At 40.4% G+C, this 14502-nt stretch overlaps 1 protein-coding gene across 7 annotated transcripts in view; it reads left to right on the forward strand.

The window, feature by feature from the left end:
• LOC119882063 (deleted in malignant brain tumors 1 protein-like) overlaps nt 1-14502 on the forward strand; it is a 227202-nt gene that overhangs the window by 206936 nt on the left and 5764 nt on the right. For 5 of the 7 annotated variants that reach the window (XM_038692081.1, XM_038692092.1, XM_038692099.1 and 2 more), the window contains 5 exons: nt 1455-1769; nt 2186-2500; nt 5993-6286; nt 6657-6950; nt 10011-10313. In XM_038692081.1, coding sequence (XP_038548009.1) covers nt 1455-1769; nt 2186-2500; nt 5993-6286; nt 6657-6950; nt 10011-10313 — 1521 coding nt within the window. The remainder of the gene's footprint in view (nt 1-1454; nt 1770-2185; nt 2501-5992; nt 6287-6656; nt 6951-10010; nt 10314-14502) is intronic. The other 2 variants (XM_038692086.1, XM_038692111.1) reach the window with 2 other exon arrangements.

A 14502-nucleotide genomic window follows, 5' to 3' on the forward strand; every position in this document is an offset into this window, starting at 1 on the left:
CTATTATTAAAAGGTAATTTCGGGTTATTGTTTTACCATCAGAGCCTGCAAATGGACAAAGAATGAGCGGCGTTAACGGCGGTCAGGTTAGTATCAAAATTAGCATTACGTTACTATGCGGGGACACACAAACACACACACACACACACACACACAATAATAGCGACCGCTCCCATGCTCCCACGCGGTCTGCGCTTATGGTTGGTACAGTAAAACGTTATGATATATGTACCAGTGATAGTAGAGAACACTAGGAAGGAGAAATTACGCTGGTGAAAGGTCAAATTTCACATAAATTATTTTGAGAAAATAACAAAGAAAAGGTACATTTTGTATTTGTATTAATAATAAATTATAATAAATTAGATTATTATTAAAACTATAAACCCTAACCCTTACTTATTAGTAAAATTATTATATTACCGTGGTATGTATTTGTGTTCATTTAATTAAGACCATCACAAAAAAATGCGTATGTATCTTTCAGGACCTTCTGCTCACTTGCACCCCATCCTTACCATAATGACACTGCTGTAGGCGCAACAGAAATCAGACGGCAGCTGGCTTGACCACAATTTTGCACTCGCCGGGCTGCGATTAGCTCCAGTGAACGCAGGCGGATTTAGTCGCATTTGACTACACACATCAAACTTCTCAGCGAGGTACCAACTCCTTTCAATTTCGCTTCTTGTAGACTTGTGTGCCTCATAAAATCAGACCACTGTTGGAAAAATACTAGTGACTATTTTGTTATTCTGTGAACAATTAGATGCCATAATACATAAAAATAGATAATGAATACATTTACAGAGGTAATAGCTTAGTGCAGACTTAAAAAGGAGTTTAGTACTTCCAGCATACACAAAATGGAAACGTAGCCTATGTGGAGGAGATAAAGCTGGCAGCATTTTTGGATTTTTGTGTTGATCAACAACAAATTGGAAATCCAGAAGTGACACACTTGATGCTTCAGTGCTGCAGCTTTTGGTTGACAGTTTCTAACCTTCAGTACAAAAAAAAAACAGCAGAAAGAGGAAGTGTTTCAGGAAGGGCAAGCTCTTTCAGATGTTTTGGTGCACTGCGGTTATTAGTTAATCTGTGCTGGTACCGATAAATGACACAGAGCAGCCGTCATGTCAGCTATGGGGAGCATACAGCAGAGAAACCTTCGCTATTTGGCCCTTGGTAAGACAGAATTTCCAAAATTTTATTTGAAAACGAAAAATTAACACAGGAAAGTAATACACAAACAAGGCAAACTTTAATTCTGCACTTTTCAGTTTACTGAATGTAATGAGCCATGTCATTTCTTCTGTTCCACAGTCTTTTTACTCCTGACCGCTTCTTCACCTGCTGCAGGTCAGTTCATTCTCCTGTGTCATGCGTACAGTAATGTTAGTTTGCTGTTTACTTTGTGTATAAAATGTTCTTGTTGTGTCTTAAATGTCTGATAGATGGTCAGATCAGACTAGCTGGGTCCGGGTCTACTCGGTGCTCTGGAAGAGTTGAAATTTATTACAACAACGCCTGGGGAACAGTCTGTGATGACAGCTGGGACTTAAATGATGCTGAGGTGGTGTGCAGGGAGCTGAACTGTGGTGGAGCACTGAGTGCCCCTCAGTCTTCTCATTTTGGTCAAGGAACTGGTCAAATCTGGCTTGATGAGGTGGCCTGTTCAGGAAGTGAAATGTCTCTAACTGAGTGTCGGCACAGAGGATTTGGGTCACACGACTGTAACCATGGTGAGGATGCTGGTGTCATCTGTTCAGGTGAGAAAACGTTTCAGATAAAGTATTTTGAATAAATGTATCCTTTTCTGTGTATTTTAGCAGCTCTGTCACCGAGTCATTGTGGTGTGAAATGTAACACTGTTCAGATGCAGCACTATATGAGCTGCTAACCACAACCTGCAGAATGCTTTTAGAATTGAAGAGCAGAATAACAAGTGGGAAATGTTGCTCAATACAGTAAATGAAACTGTAATGTAGGTGATGAAGTTCATCGAGTGTTTGATCTACTGTGAAAAGTGTTTTATATTTCTCACAGTCTGTATGGGTGATGCAAAGTATAATGAATCATAACCTTTGCCAAATTTGTCTTACAGTAACGGTTTCTGTCATGACTAAATGACAAACAAACACATGTTCTATCCAGCACTGATTTGTCTTCTGTGTCCTGAAACTAGGTGTTCTGATCAGACTAGCTGGGTCCGGGTCTACTCGGTGCTCCGGAAGAGTTGAAATCTATCACAACAAAGCCTGGGGAACAGTCTGTGATGACGACTGGGACTTAAATGATGCTGAGGTGGTGTGCAGGGAGCTGGACTGTGGTGCAGCACTGAGTGCCCCTCAGTCGGCTCATTTTGGTGAAGGAACCGGTCAAATCTGGCTTGATGATGTGGCCTGTTCAGGAAGTGAAAGGTCTCTGACTCAGTGTCGGCATGGAGGATTTGGGAAACACAACTGTGGACATAGTGAGGATGCTGGAGTGGTCTGTTCAGGTGAGAAAGATTTTGTAATCATTTTTCTTATATGTAGCTATTCATAAGTAAAGCAGTAATACTACCATTACTTCTACTACTAATAACAACAACAGTAGCCTAATTGGCAGTAAAACTTTGCCTTTTCTGAGACTGTATGTTACAGAAAACCCTTTCATTTTTCAGCGCTTATTTCTCTTTTGCGGACTTTTTTGCCCCCTCTGGTTTGGGGTGTGGGATTAAAAGAAAGGGGTGCAGCGTTGTGATTCACTGTATAACAAAGTTGTTTGGGTCCTGCTGCCTTCAGGACATTTAGGAATCGGGGACGTTTTGATGCAAACGTTCCTACACCTCACATTATAGTGACCCATACACATCAGCAGAAATGCACTACAAGAGAGACAAAAGGGAACAAAAATAAATAGGGGTTCTTTGTGGCTGTAATGCTCATCATACAGAGAAACAAACTGTCTGATAAAGTGAAGTCACTTGGTTTATCAGGAAAAATCAGGAATTCTGACCTGATGAAGTTCACAAATACACCACATTGCATGGTGGAGACACATGTCAACCTGCTGATAATGCTGGAGGGAATGTCAGGCTGTCAGGTTATCCTCTGGGAACCATGACTGTCAAAACTGTTTCCAGTCCTTGTTGCAGATTTGGAGCTGTTTGTACTGTACGCTCCACTGATTTAAACTGAATTACATTAAATTAATACATTTCTGTTTCACTTCTCTCTTTTTGTCATTATGCCAGTTCCCCCTTCTCACTCTCTCTGTATCTCTCTCTCTCTCTCTCTCTCTGTGACATTAATTTAATTTCCATCTGTAACAGAGATGCTTGGTCACCAAAGCCAGGCAGTGTCTGACCTGCGCCCAACCCAGGTGTCTATGTGCATCAGTTTGCACCTGCCTGCAACAGTGTTTCTGTGCGGTGTGTCGTGTGTCTTAACTATTTCTATTCATGCTTTCACTTTTATTTTCATTTGAAGCATTTTCTCCCACTGTAACTTGTGATGCAGAATTCACAATGGCCTCCACCCACAGAGAGATGGGATTTTAAAAACAAGCATGTGGAAGTGAAATGGTTGTGTAATTATTAAAATGTAGAATGGAGGGTGGAGGCACATTGTAGCGTGTTTATGTATGATTTTGACAAAATTATGAAAATTAATATTTCAGAAATATTGATTCATAAAGCTCTCGTCGAAGGGCACCACCTAAAGATTTGCTGTCTGCCCAAGGCTTTAGGTCCTTGAGTATAGCTTGATTATTACGTGAATTTCTGGTAATTCGTTAGTTATTAATGGTTCAGTTATTTCTAAAATTGTTCAATTTAATCAGTCAGTCAGTCTTAAATCTAAGGACGAATCCTCTGTACAGGGACCCAGGACACTAAACAATACACACACACAAATCACTATTATCAAGGTGAAATTTATTGACTAACTAAAGGGAGTACAACAATGTGAGTAAATAAGGGAATATTTCAGAAATAACAGTCAAACATGAAACAAACCAGAGGGTAATGAACAGAATATGTAATAAGACAAAATCAGTATAATAGGCTCGATGGAGTTTCAGTTAGGAATTGTAGAGGGAGAATATTCTAAGAGAATGAGGGAACGAATGGTTGTGAATTATGTTGCAAATGTAGTTTAAACAAACAAGGGGTTTCTATACCAACTATAGGACACCAACGGGTCGCAGAATGTGGTTTGTTTTGCCTTACTTTTGTCGTAATTCCCTGTGGCAAAGGCTAACTGCCGGTTAGGCTCGTTGTTGTTGTCCGGGCCCGGCTGGATTGGCATCCCAGCAGCGTCTCGAGTTGGGTTTAAACTGGTGGCTGCAAGCGTTTTCCCGCATCGGGATTCACTGTATATAAGCCCTGGCTTTGCACTCTGAGTTCGTTTGGTGTTGCTATAGCTCAGCGGAACACACTCCAGACTCTGTCGTTGGAACAGTGACTTCATTCAACTCGAGGTGAGGATTGAACGTGTTTCTGGGTCAAAAGTTGCTTAGAATGGTCGGATAACGTTAAAACAACAAAATCAAATAAGACACATACATTCGCCGTAGGCTCGCGAGGCCCTGGTAATATAGGCTATTTAACGTTGCTGAGTTTAAAACAAAGTCTGGCCGTAACACAGCTTAACTACATGTTTTAACTCAAGAGACAAAATATATGTAAGAGTTGCAGCAAAGAATCTGTTAGAGAGTGACATTGTGAGAGATATTCAACACTTTTAAACACTTGTGTGTTATACCTTTTCTGTCCTCTTGGTGGAGCTTGGGTTCTATGAAAGGACAGTCGATATTCAACTTTGAAATTCACCACTTGAACTGGGAAGCGGATTATACACACGAGGAACGTGCGGATGAACGTTTTAATAAGAAATTGTATACGAAACATTTAGCTAAAACATTAGTTAAACACTAAACAGACAGTGATTACTATTGGATAATAGGGAGAAATTAAAACAAAACAAAAGGAAATTAGGAAACTCTTCAAGATTACTTTCTAATGATTCTCTTGTCTTCAACCATCACTAAAGGATAACAGGGTCATTACTACTAAACTAAGAGGCAAACGCCACTACTAACTTATTTAAACAGAACAAAACACAGTTTATAATGAAACATTTGTTGGCTCAAGAAGGCAGGGATTGGTAGTGTCCCTCACTTCACAGTCTTGGGCTTATCACATTTGCACATCAGCTAGAAAGAGAAGAGTGTGGTGTTTTATGGCCCAACCATCCTGTGGGAAAGGAATCAGGGTGAAGCAGGACGGCATGATACTTTTGATGTCAGGAGGTAACCTGTGGGGGAGAGAGGGGTTGGACAGCCCTCTTGCTGTCCTGCAGAGTGTCTCCAGTGACACCTTTACGGCGAGAGGGGTTTAGAAGGTCCTTGAATACACAATCCTTAAGTGATGTATGTCTGATTGAGTCTATGCAGGTCCTTACCAAAACATCAGGCGATGTCTCTAGTTTTGCATGTCAAAAGACCAACTCCAGGGGAGGAAAACCCCCCTTTGGCAGAATAATGATCTCACCTCCTCCTTGAGGTGAAAGGCTGGTTGACCCACTACAATATAGAACGTAACACATCCCTCTTACAGTAACTTAGCTTGATAGGTACAAAAATTGTCTCTCTCTAAAAACAAAAGAGTGGTCTGAAGTGCTACTCCTTCAGTCAGAATCTGTAAAAGGGAACAAAGCCACAATGGAAAGAGAGTCATGTACATATTTCTCATAATTAAAATTATATCATATTCACAATAATAGCATATTGTAAATTCTCAAATCTTTAAACCTTCTATGAGCTACACAAGAAGGATTATGAGTTGGTTTTATTATTACAGTGTGTGCATCACAAATTCATTCATTCAAGTTTCCCATTGTACTGCCTTACCACTACACACCTACTGAAAAAAGAGAAAAATAACGTTAACATAGCCAGGATCAAATATATAATACAATTAATATTTCATTGTTGTGTTTATTTTCAGAGAGCCTCTCAAAGCCCAGCATCTCCATGAATCCTGCTGGTCAGGTTACCTGGGGTCAGGACGTCAGCATCACTTGTTCCATCTCAACTCAGCATTTAGGTGGAACATTCCTCCTGCAGCAGACCTCAGGCTCATTCAGAAAGACCCAAACATCAAGTACCAACTCTGCTACCTTCATTATACCTAAAGTGAACTTTGATAACGAAGGATCGTACCAGTGTCAGTATCAGACAAGTGTTTCAAGTCGAGACTTCAGCTCCCCTTTAAGTGACTCTGTCGGACTCTCTGTTACTGGTAAGGAAATTAATCTGTTTCATTCACTTGTTTAAATAAATAGTTCAACATGTTGGGAAATAAACAATTTTGTTTTTATATTGAGAGTTAGATAAGACTGATCCTCATCTCATAGCTGTCCTTTAAATATGAAGCCACAGCCAGCAGCTAGTCAGTGTAGCTTAGCATAAAGACTGGAAACAAGGAAACAGCAGTAACTTACTGAAGGCAACCAGAGGGGACCGAAAAACTTAAAAGGCTTATTTCCCTTAATGGTGAACTATTCCTTTGGCATAATAGAAATTTAGCAAACTAAAAAAGAAAATGTTTACAAATTTTTTTTATCTCAAAGTCAGTCCATTTACTGCTCTAATATTGTGTTGTTTTTCAGTGAGACTTCCAAAGCCCAGCATCTCCATGAATCCTGCTGGTGAGGTTACCTGGGGTCAGGACATCAGTGTTACTTGTTCCATCTCAACTCAGCATTTAGGTGGAACGTTCATCCTGATGAAAACCTCCAGCTCCTTCAGAACAACCCAAACATCAAGTACCAACTCTGCTACCTTCAGCATCTTGCAAGTTGATTTTGCCAACGCAGGATTGTACCAGTGTCAATATCAGACAAGTGTTTCAAGACGAGACTTCAGCTCCCCTTTAAGTGACTCTGTCAGACTCTCTGTTACTGGTAAGATACATAAATTAAAAAGTAAATACAACAATTAACCTACAACCCCAATTCCAATGAAGTTGTGTAAAACGTAAATAAAACCTGAATACAATGATTTGCAAATCCTTTTCAACCTATATTCAATTTAACACACTACAAAGACAAGATATTTAATGTTCAAACCGATAAACTTTATTGTTTTTAGCAAATATTCACTCACTTTGAATTTGATGCCTGCAACACAATCCAAAAAAGCTGGGAGAACAAAAGAAGTAAGTTGAGGAATGCTCAAAAGACACTTGTTCGGAACATTCCACAGATAACCAGGTTAACTGGAAACAGGTGAGGGTCATGATTGGTATAAAAGGAGAATCCCCGAAAGGCTCCGTGATTCACAAGCAAGGATGGGGTGAGGTTCACCACTTTGTGAACAACTGCGTGAGCAAATAGCCCAACAGTTTAAGAACAACGTTTCTCAACGTACAATTGCAAGGAATTTAGGGATTTCATCATCTACGGTCCATAATATCATCAAAAGATTCAGAGAATCTGGAGAAATCTCTGCACGTAAGCTGCAAGGCCGAAAACCAACATTGAATGCCCGTGAGCTTCGATCCCTCAGGTGGCACTGCATTACAAACCAACATTAATGTGTAAAGGATATTACCACATGGGCTCAGGAACACTTCAGGAAACCATTGTCAGTCAACACAATTTGTCGCTACATCAACAAGGGCAAGTTAAAACTCTATCATGCAAAGCGAAATCCATATATCAACAACACCCAGAAATGCCGCCGGCTTCTCTGGGCCAGCTCATCTGAGATGGACTGACGCAAAGTGGAAAAGTGTGCTGTGGTCTCACTAGTCCACATTTCAAATTGTTTTTGGAAATTATGGACGTCGTGTCCTCCGGGCCAAAGAGGAAAAAGGACCATCCAGATTGTTATCAGCGCAAAGTTCAAAAGCCAGCATCTGTGATTGTATGGGGGTGTGTTAGTGCCCATGGCATGGGGAACTTGCACATCTGTGAAGGCACCATTAACGCTGAAAGGTACATACAGGTTTTGGAGCAACATATGCTGCCATCCAAGCAACGTCTTTTTCAGGGACGTCCCTCTTTATTTCAGCAAGACAATGCCAAGCCACATTCTGCACGTGTTACAACAGCGTGGCTTCGTAGTAAGAGTGTGGGTACTAGACTGGCCAGCCTGCAATCCAGACCTGTCTCCCACTGAAAATGTGTGGCGCATTATCTAGCGCAAAATACGACAACGGAGACCCCGGACTGTTGAGCAACTGAAGTTGTACATCAAGCAAGAATGGGAAAGAATTCCACCTACAAAGCTTCAACAATGTCCCCAGTTCCCAAACGCTTATTGAGTGTTGTTAAAAGGAAAGGTGATGTAACACAGTGGTAAACATGCCCCTGTCCCAGCTGTTTTGGAACGTGTTGCAGGCATCAAATTCAAAGTGAGTGAATATTTGCATAAAACAATATAGTTAAATATCTTGTCTTTGTAGTGTATTGAATTGAACATAGGTTGAAAAGGATTTGCAAATCATTGTATTCTGGTTTTATTTACGTTTTACACAACGTCCCAACTTCATTGGAATTGGGGTTGTAGAATAGCAATAACAAGAAAACAGAAAAGAGTACAGTAATATAGCGCGACCATTAAATCTAGCTGGAAAGCTCATCCGTCTGGTGGCAGTAGCTAAAATTGAGGTCATGTCCTCTGTATTGTTACCAGGATATTTAATCACCAGTTTACATTCTACAATTACACTCCCATTATACAAGATATTTTAGGCTGATTCTGATAATAATTACAGCCAGTAGGTCCTATTTTTGTGGAAGTGTAACAACCAGCTCCAACAGCGCTCCGACATAACGTTTAATTTTACTATCCCTATCCATGTGGTCGGATTAAATAAGTGAAGTCCACTGTAAGGGTTCCAAACAAAACAAACTCAAACTCAAAAGAAAACAAAAACAGAATAAGATAGAAGTCCAAATTTACTGAGGACAGAAACAGGCAAGGGTCAAAACCAGAAAGACAGTCAAACAGAGGGGGGGCAGGCAGAGAATGATCTGTCCCAGGGTCTGACAAGGGTTTGCAAACATCAAAATGGTCAAAAGAACAAGGTGACTTAATAGTATAAACAGTAAACAATATGCATTAAAGCTTTAACAAAATGGTTAAATGTTAAAAACCAGCACAATAGCACAAAAGTGTTTTTCCACACAATTTATCCTCAGCAATGCTAAACTGCTCTTTGAGGGGCAGACGGAGGATGACGGAAGTTTAGGAGATACAGCAGAGATGCAGCTGTCACGATCCTGTCCTGACTTTCTCTGTGTGCTGTATTTTGATTCCTGTTGGTTTTGTATCTGCATTTCAGTCCTGTCTTCTGTTCTGTTGAGTTTTGTTCTCTGTGAGTTTATTTATTGGCCAGTTCAGTATCTGTTACTAAGTCTGTGTTTTGGTTCCATGTCTTAGTGTTTACTCCTGGTCTGTGTACTTAAGTGTTTGTGGCTATTTTGCCCACGTCTGCTCTGTGTTCTGTTCTTGGTTCAGTCTGTTTTCCCTGTTACGTTTGTAGTCTATCTGTATGATTAGTTTTTAGTCTGTTCTGTGTTCCAATTTGTTTCATGGGTCCTCAACCTTCCCCACACATCACCCCTCATGACAGCAGCTTGGACAGTTTTCACAGGAAACATTAAATAAAAATAACCCTGGGAAAACTCACAAATGCTCTAAAAGGTGTTAAATGATTTTATAAATAAAATTCATAAATACAAATGGAAATAATGCATAAGTGCATTTTTAACTCTGTTACACATGGAAATGCCCACACACTGTGTGCACAGTTTGTTTTGAACGTTACACCAATCAATCAAATTCAGAAATTTAATATGCTACAGCAAATACATTTCTGGTACTGTAGATTCTTTAAAAAGAGCATTTACATGGTGGGAAATGAAAAAAAAAATCCAGTTGAATTTGGACAATAAATATATTTAAAGATTTTTGTTGTGTGGTCAAACATTTCTGTGGTGTGTTTTTTTACCCAGTGAGACTGCAGCCGCCCAGCATCTCCCTGACGTCTCCTAACAGAGGTTCAGAGGTCACCAGGGGTGACAGCTTTGTCTTCACCTGCTCCATTTCCTCCCACTATCCCACTGGTGTTTTCTTCCTCATCTTCTCTGGCTCCAACATCACTGACCCCAAGCCAGCAGTCAACCACTCAGCCTCCTTTAACTTCCCTGCTGCTGAGTACGAACACCAGGGCAACTACAGCTGTGTGTATGAAGTCACATGGTCTACACGGAAATACACTTCTCCCATGGCTGCACCAGTTAGTGTCCTCATCAAAAGTAAGTAGAATGGAGAATTTAAACTAACTGTTGCTATATTTTATGAACAATGCCTCTTGACAAAACAAGTGCTGTGGTGCTACATCCATCCATCGTCTATACCCGCTTATCTGTCACCAATGAATCTATGCATGTCTTTGGACTGTGGGAGGAAGAGAGAAGAGAGAAGAGAGAACCCACACAGACAAGGGGAGAACATGCCCACACAGAAAGGTCTGGGACAACCATGGTCGACCACCTTCTTGCGGTGAGGTGACAGTGCTAGCCACTGCACCGACTTGCCAACCTGCTGTGGTACTATAGTGTTAGATAAAAAAAAAGAACTTAAAAGAAAAGCTAAGCCACCCACACATTCTGCAGTGTAGTGTGTCCATAACATTTGTATCACATTTGAAAAAAATACTATGACCAATGTTTCGGTTGCACTTTCCTGTTTGGTCCATGCATAAAGATGCATTCGTGGACAAAGCCAAATATGACAGCATTTATCAACACACATCTTTCAGAAACAACTGTCTTACAAAGCAAGATTACTTAACTCAGCTTGCACTCATTAGGCATGAGCCATGCAAATACTGAGGACCTTTATCCTCGGTATTTAGTGTACAAAGACGTTTCTACAGCTACTGTATATTGGCCAGATTGTAATGGTTACTATGTAGTCCTAATCTATGTCACAAGTAATAATAATAATAATCTTTATTTGTAGAGCACTTTTCAAAAACAAGTTACAAAGTGCTTTAACAAGTGTAAAGACAATAATACCTAAAAAAAAACATTAATATAGAAACAATACAAGATAAAAGCAAGAAAACATTGAAAAGACTAAAATACACGTTTAAGATAAATATAAAATTAATAAAATACAATAAAAGGGATAAAATAAAGTCAAATAAGATCGGGAAAAGCTCTCCTATAAAAGTATGTTTTAAGAAGGGACTTAAAAGAGTTCACTGACTCAGCCGACCTGATTTCCTCGGGCAGGCTGTTCCAGAGCCTCGGGGCCCTGACAACAAACGCTCTGTCCCCTTTAGTTTTCAGTCGAGACTCTGGAACACACAGACCTCTGCCCGAGGATCTCAAGGTACGTGCTGGTGTGTATGGGACTAAAAGTTCAGAAATATAAAAAGGCGAGAGGCCATGAAGAGCTTTAAAAGTGATCAATAGAATTTTAAAGTCAATTCTAAAACACACTGGGAGCCAGTGTAATGAAGCTAAAATAGGGGTAATGTGGTCATATTTCTTTGTTCTGGTTAAAAGCCTGGCAGCTGAGTTCTGGACAGTCTGGAGTCGATCAATAGATTTTTGGGTTGAACAGGTGAAAAAGCTGTTGCAATAATCCAGGCGTGATGAGATGAAGGCGTGTAAAATGGTCTCGGTGTCCTTAAAAGTTAACATAGATCGAATTTTTGCTATATTTCTAAGCTGATAAAAACATGATTGAACAAGCTTTGTGGTGTGCTGCTCGAAATTTAAATTACTATCAAACCAAACACCAAGGTTCTTTGCAACAGGCTTAATGTGATTTACTAGGGAACCAGCAGATGGCAGTATTTGTCATCTGTCTAAGTGTTTACTCCTGGTCTGTGTACTTGAGTGTTTGTTCTTGGTTCAGTCTGTTTTCCCTGTTATGTTTGTAGTCTATCTGTATGATTAGTTTTTAGTCTGTTCTGTGTTCCAGTTTGTTTCTTGGGTCCTCAACCTTCCCTACACATCACCCCTCGTGACAGCAGCTCGGACAGTTTTCACATGTAAATGTAAATGCTCCGTACTTGTATAGCGCCTTTCTAGTCTTTTCGACCACTCAAAGCGCTTTTTACACTACATCTGCATTCACCAGTCATACACATTCATACACTGAGCCTAAGTGCTCAAACGGAAACTAACATTCACACACATTCATACACTGGCGGAACAGCCGCAGAAACATTAAATAAAAATAGGAAACATTAAAATACTGTGTAGTAAACACAGTATTGAACAGGATTTCTGTTTTGTCTGAGTTCAGCTGGAGGAAATTATTTGACATCCATTTTTTAACTTCACAAAGGCAGTTGTTAAGTGAACTCAGCATTCCAGGGTCTGTGGATCTGACGGGCAAGCATATTTGTGTCATCAGCATAAATATGAAAAGAAATGCCATGTTTATGGATAATATGTCCAAGGGGAAGCAGATACAAGGAAAACAAAATGGGTCCTAAGACCGACCCCTGAGGCACACCATATTTAACTGGACAGAATGAGGAGACATAGTTGTACACAGACACACAAAACTTCCTATTTGATAGGTAGGATGAAAACCATTCTAGGGCAGTACCAGAGATCCCCACCCAGTGCCTCAGTCTGTCTAACATGATGTTGTGATCAGTGGTGTCAAAAGCAGCGCTAAGGTCCAGGAGTACCAGGACTGAGCACATGCCTTCATCAGCAGACATTAAAAGGTCATTGGTGACTTTAAACAGGGCATTCTCAGTGCTGTGGTACTTCCTAAAACCAGACTGAAACTTTTCAAATAATTTGTTATTTTCCAGTACAGTGAGCAGCTGTTTGGACACAATTCTTTCTACAATCTTTGCAATAAAAGGCAGTTTTGAAATAGGTCTAAAGTTTTGATGGAGGGAGGGATCTAAACCAGGTTTCTGTAAAAGTGGGTTCACGCAAGCTGTTTTAAAATAATCAGGGACACAATCAGTAGATAGGGAGCTGTTGAAAACAGATCAAATGGGGCCCAACAGAATCTATTACTTTCAGTAAAAACTTTGTAGGTATTACATCAAGTGGGCTGGAGGACACTCTCATTTGTGATACTATTTTTAAAGCTCAGACAAGTCGATGTGATAAAACTGGTTAAAACTCTCTTGTTGCTGGTGAGGGACCTCTGAGTAAGAGGCCGTGGGGGTAATAGAGGCTCTGATGGACACCAACTTATTGGTAAAATAAGATAAAAACAATTCACAGTCAGGAGGGGTTGGGTTTACCAGCTGATCTTAAACAGAAACCTGGGATTGTGTTTATGTGCAGTAATATTATTGTAGTTAATTAATAAATCCTTCAGACTGAGGTAATGGACTTGGAGACTGGATTTTTTCCATCTGCGCTCTGCTTTCCTGCATTCCCTTTTTAGGCTGCGAATGCTGTCATGCGACAAGCAGATATGAATGAAGTGATCGACCAGATTGTTGGTTTTGGAATCAGACAGGTGTTGGCTTTGGCTCTGAAAGAATGTGCAAAACTTTGAAACACTTTGTTCATTAAAAAAGTACTGTGTACTGGTCCTGGATCAGGGCTCAGTAAACTCGTGAACAATGATTATTTTTAGGAAACGTCTGATGAGCTTGCTGTTATTCCCCTCCCTCCGTTACCTATAACCTGCCTACGTAACATGTAGCATCTGCTGCGCGCGGCCACACGTGAGAGAGGACAACAAACACCGGCAGCTGCTGCGCCATTCATCATAAACTTTGGCTTTAAAACTTCACACAACAAGGCCCAAAGAAGAAGAGAAGAAGAAGTGCTGAACGCAAAATTGGTTAGTAACCTGAAGTTACTAACATGTTTAGCTCAGCATTGGTCATCTCACATTATGGGAGGTTAACTCCGACTGTCAATCATTACGAAAAGATGAATGAGCATTTGTTTACTTGCCAAATTTGCGGTACTAGATTAACGTAATCATTTACGTCCCGCTGACAGAGAGAGAAAGAGAGAGAGGGATGGAAGGAGAGAGAGAGGGGAGGGAGGCAGCCTACAGAATATCCACACAGAGGTAAAGACAGTAAAGGTGATGTTGCTATAGACTGAATGAAAAATGTTACAGATATTTATAGTAGTGTTAATGATAATAATCGTAATGTTAATATAATAACAGCAATAATAGGAATAGGACCAGTAACAATAATTGTAGCAGAGGGTGTCGAGCAGGAACACGGGGGCAGCAGGTGACTCGTAACCACAGATCCAGACTCCACAGCTCCAGAGCCAGAAACACCTGCAGGAAGTGAAAGGAGGAGAGAGGAGAGGGACGAGAAAGCACAAGACTATGGGAAAGGGAAGAATTCAAGTTAGTATCATGCATTAACGGGATGAGGTTGCATACATAGGGAGAGAAAGAAGAGGAGAGAGGAGCTCAGTGCATCATGGGAAATCCCCCGGCAGTCTAGGCCTATAGCAGCATAACTAAGGGATGGTT

The sequence above is a fragment of the Micropterus salmoides genome, unplaced genomic scaffold (genome assembly GCF_014851395.1).
Source record: "Micropterus salmoides isolate LMB-PRFRI ecotype aquatic unplaced genomic scaffold, ASM1485139v1 Ms_hic_scaffold_10, whole genome shotgun sequence".
NCBI lineage: Eukaryota > Metazoa > Chordata > Actinopteri > Centrarchiformes > Centrarchidae > Micropterus > Micropterus salmoides.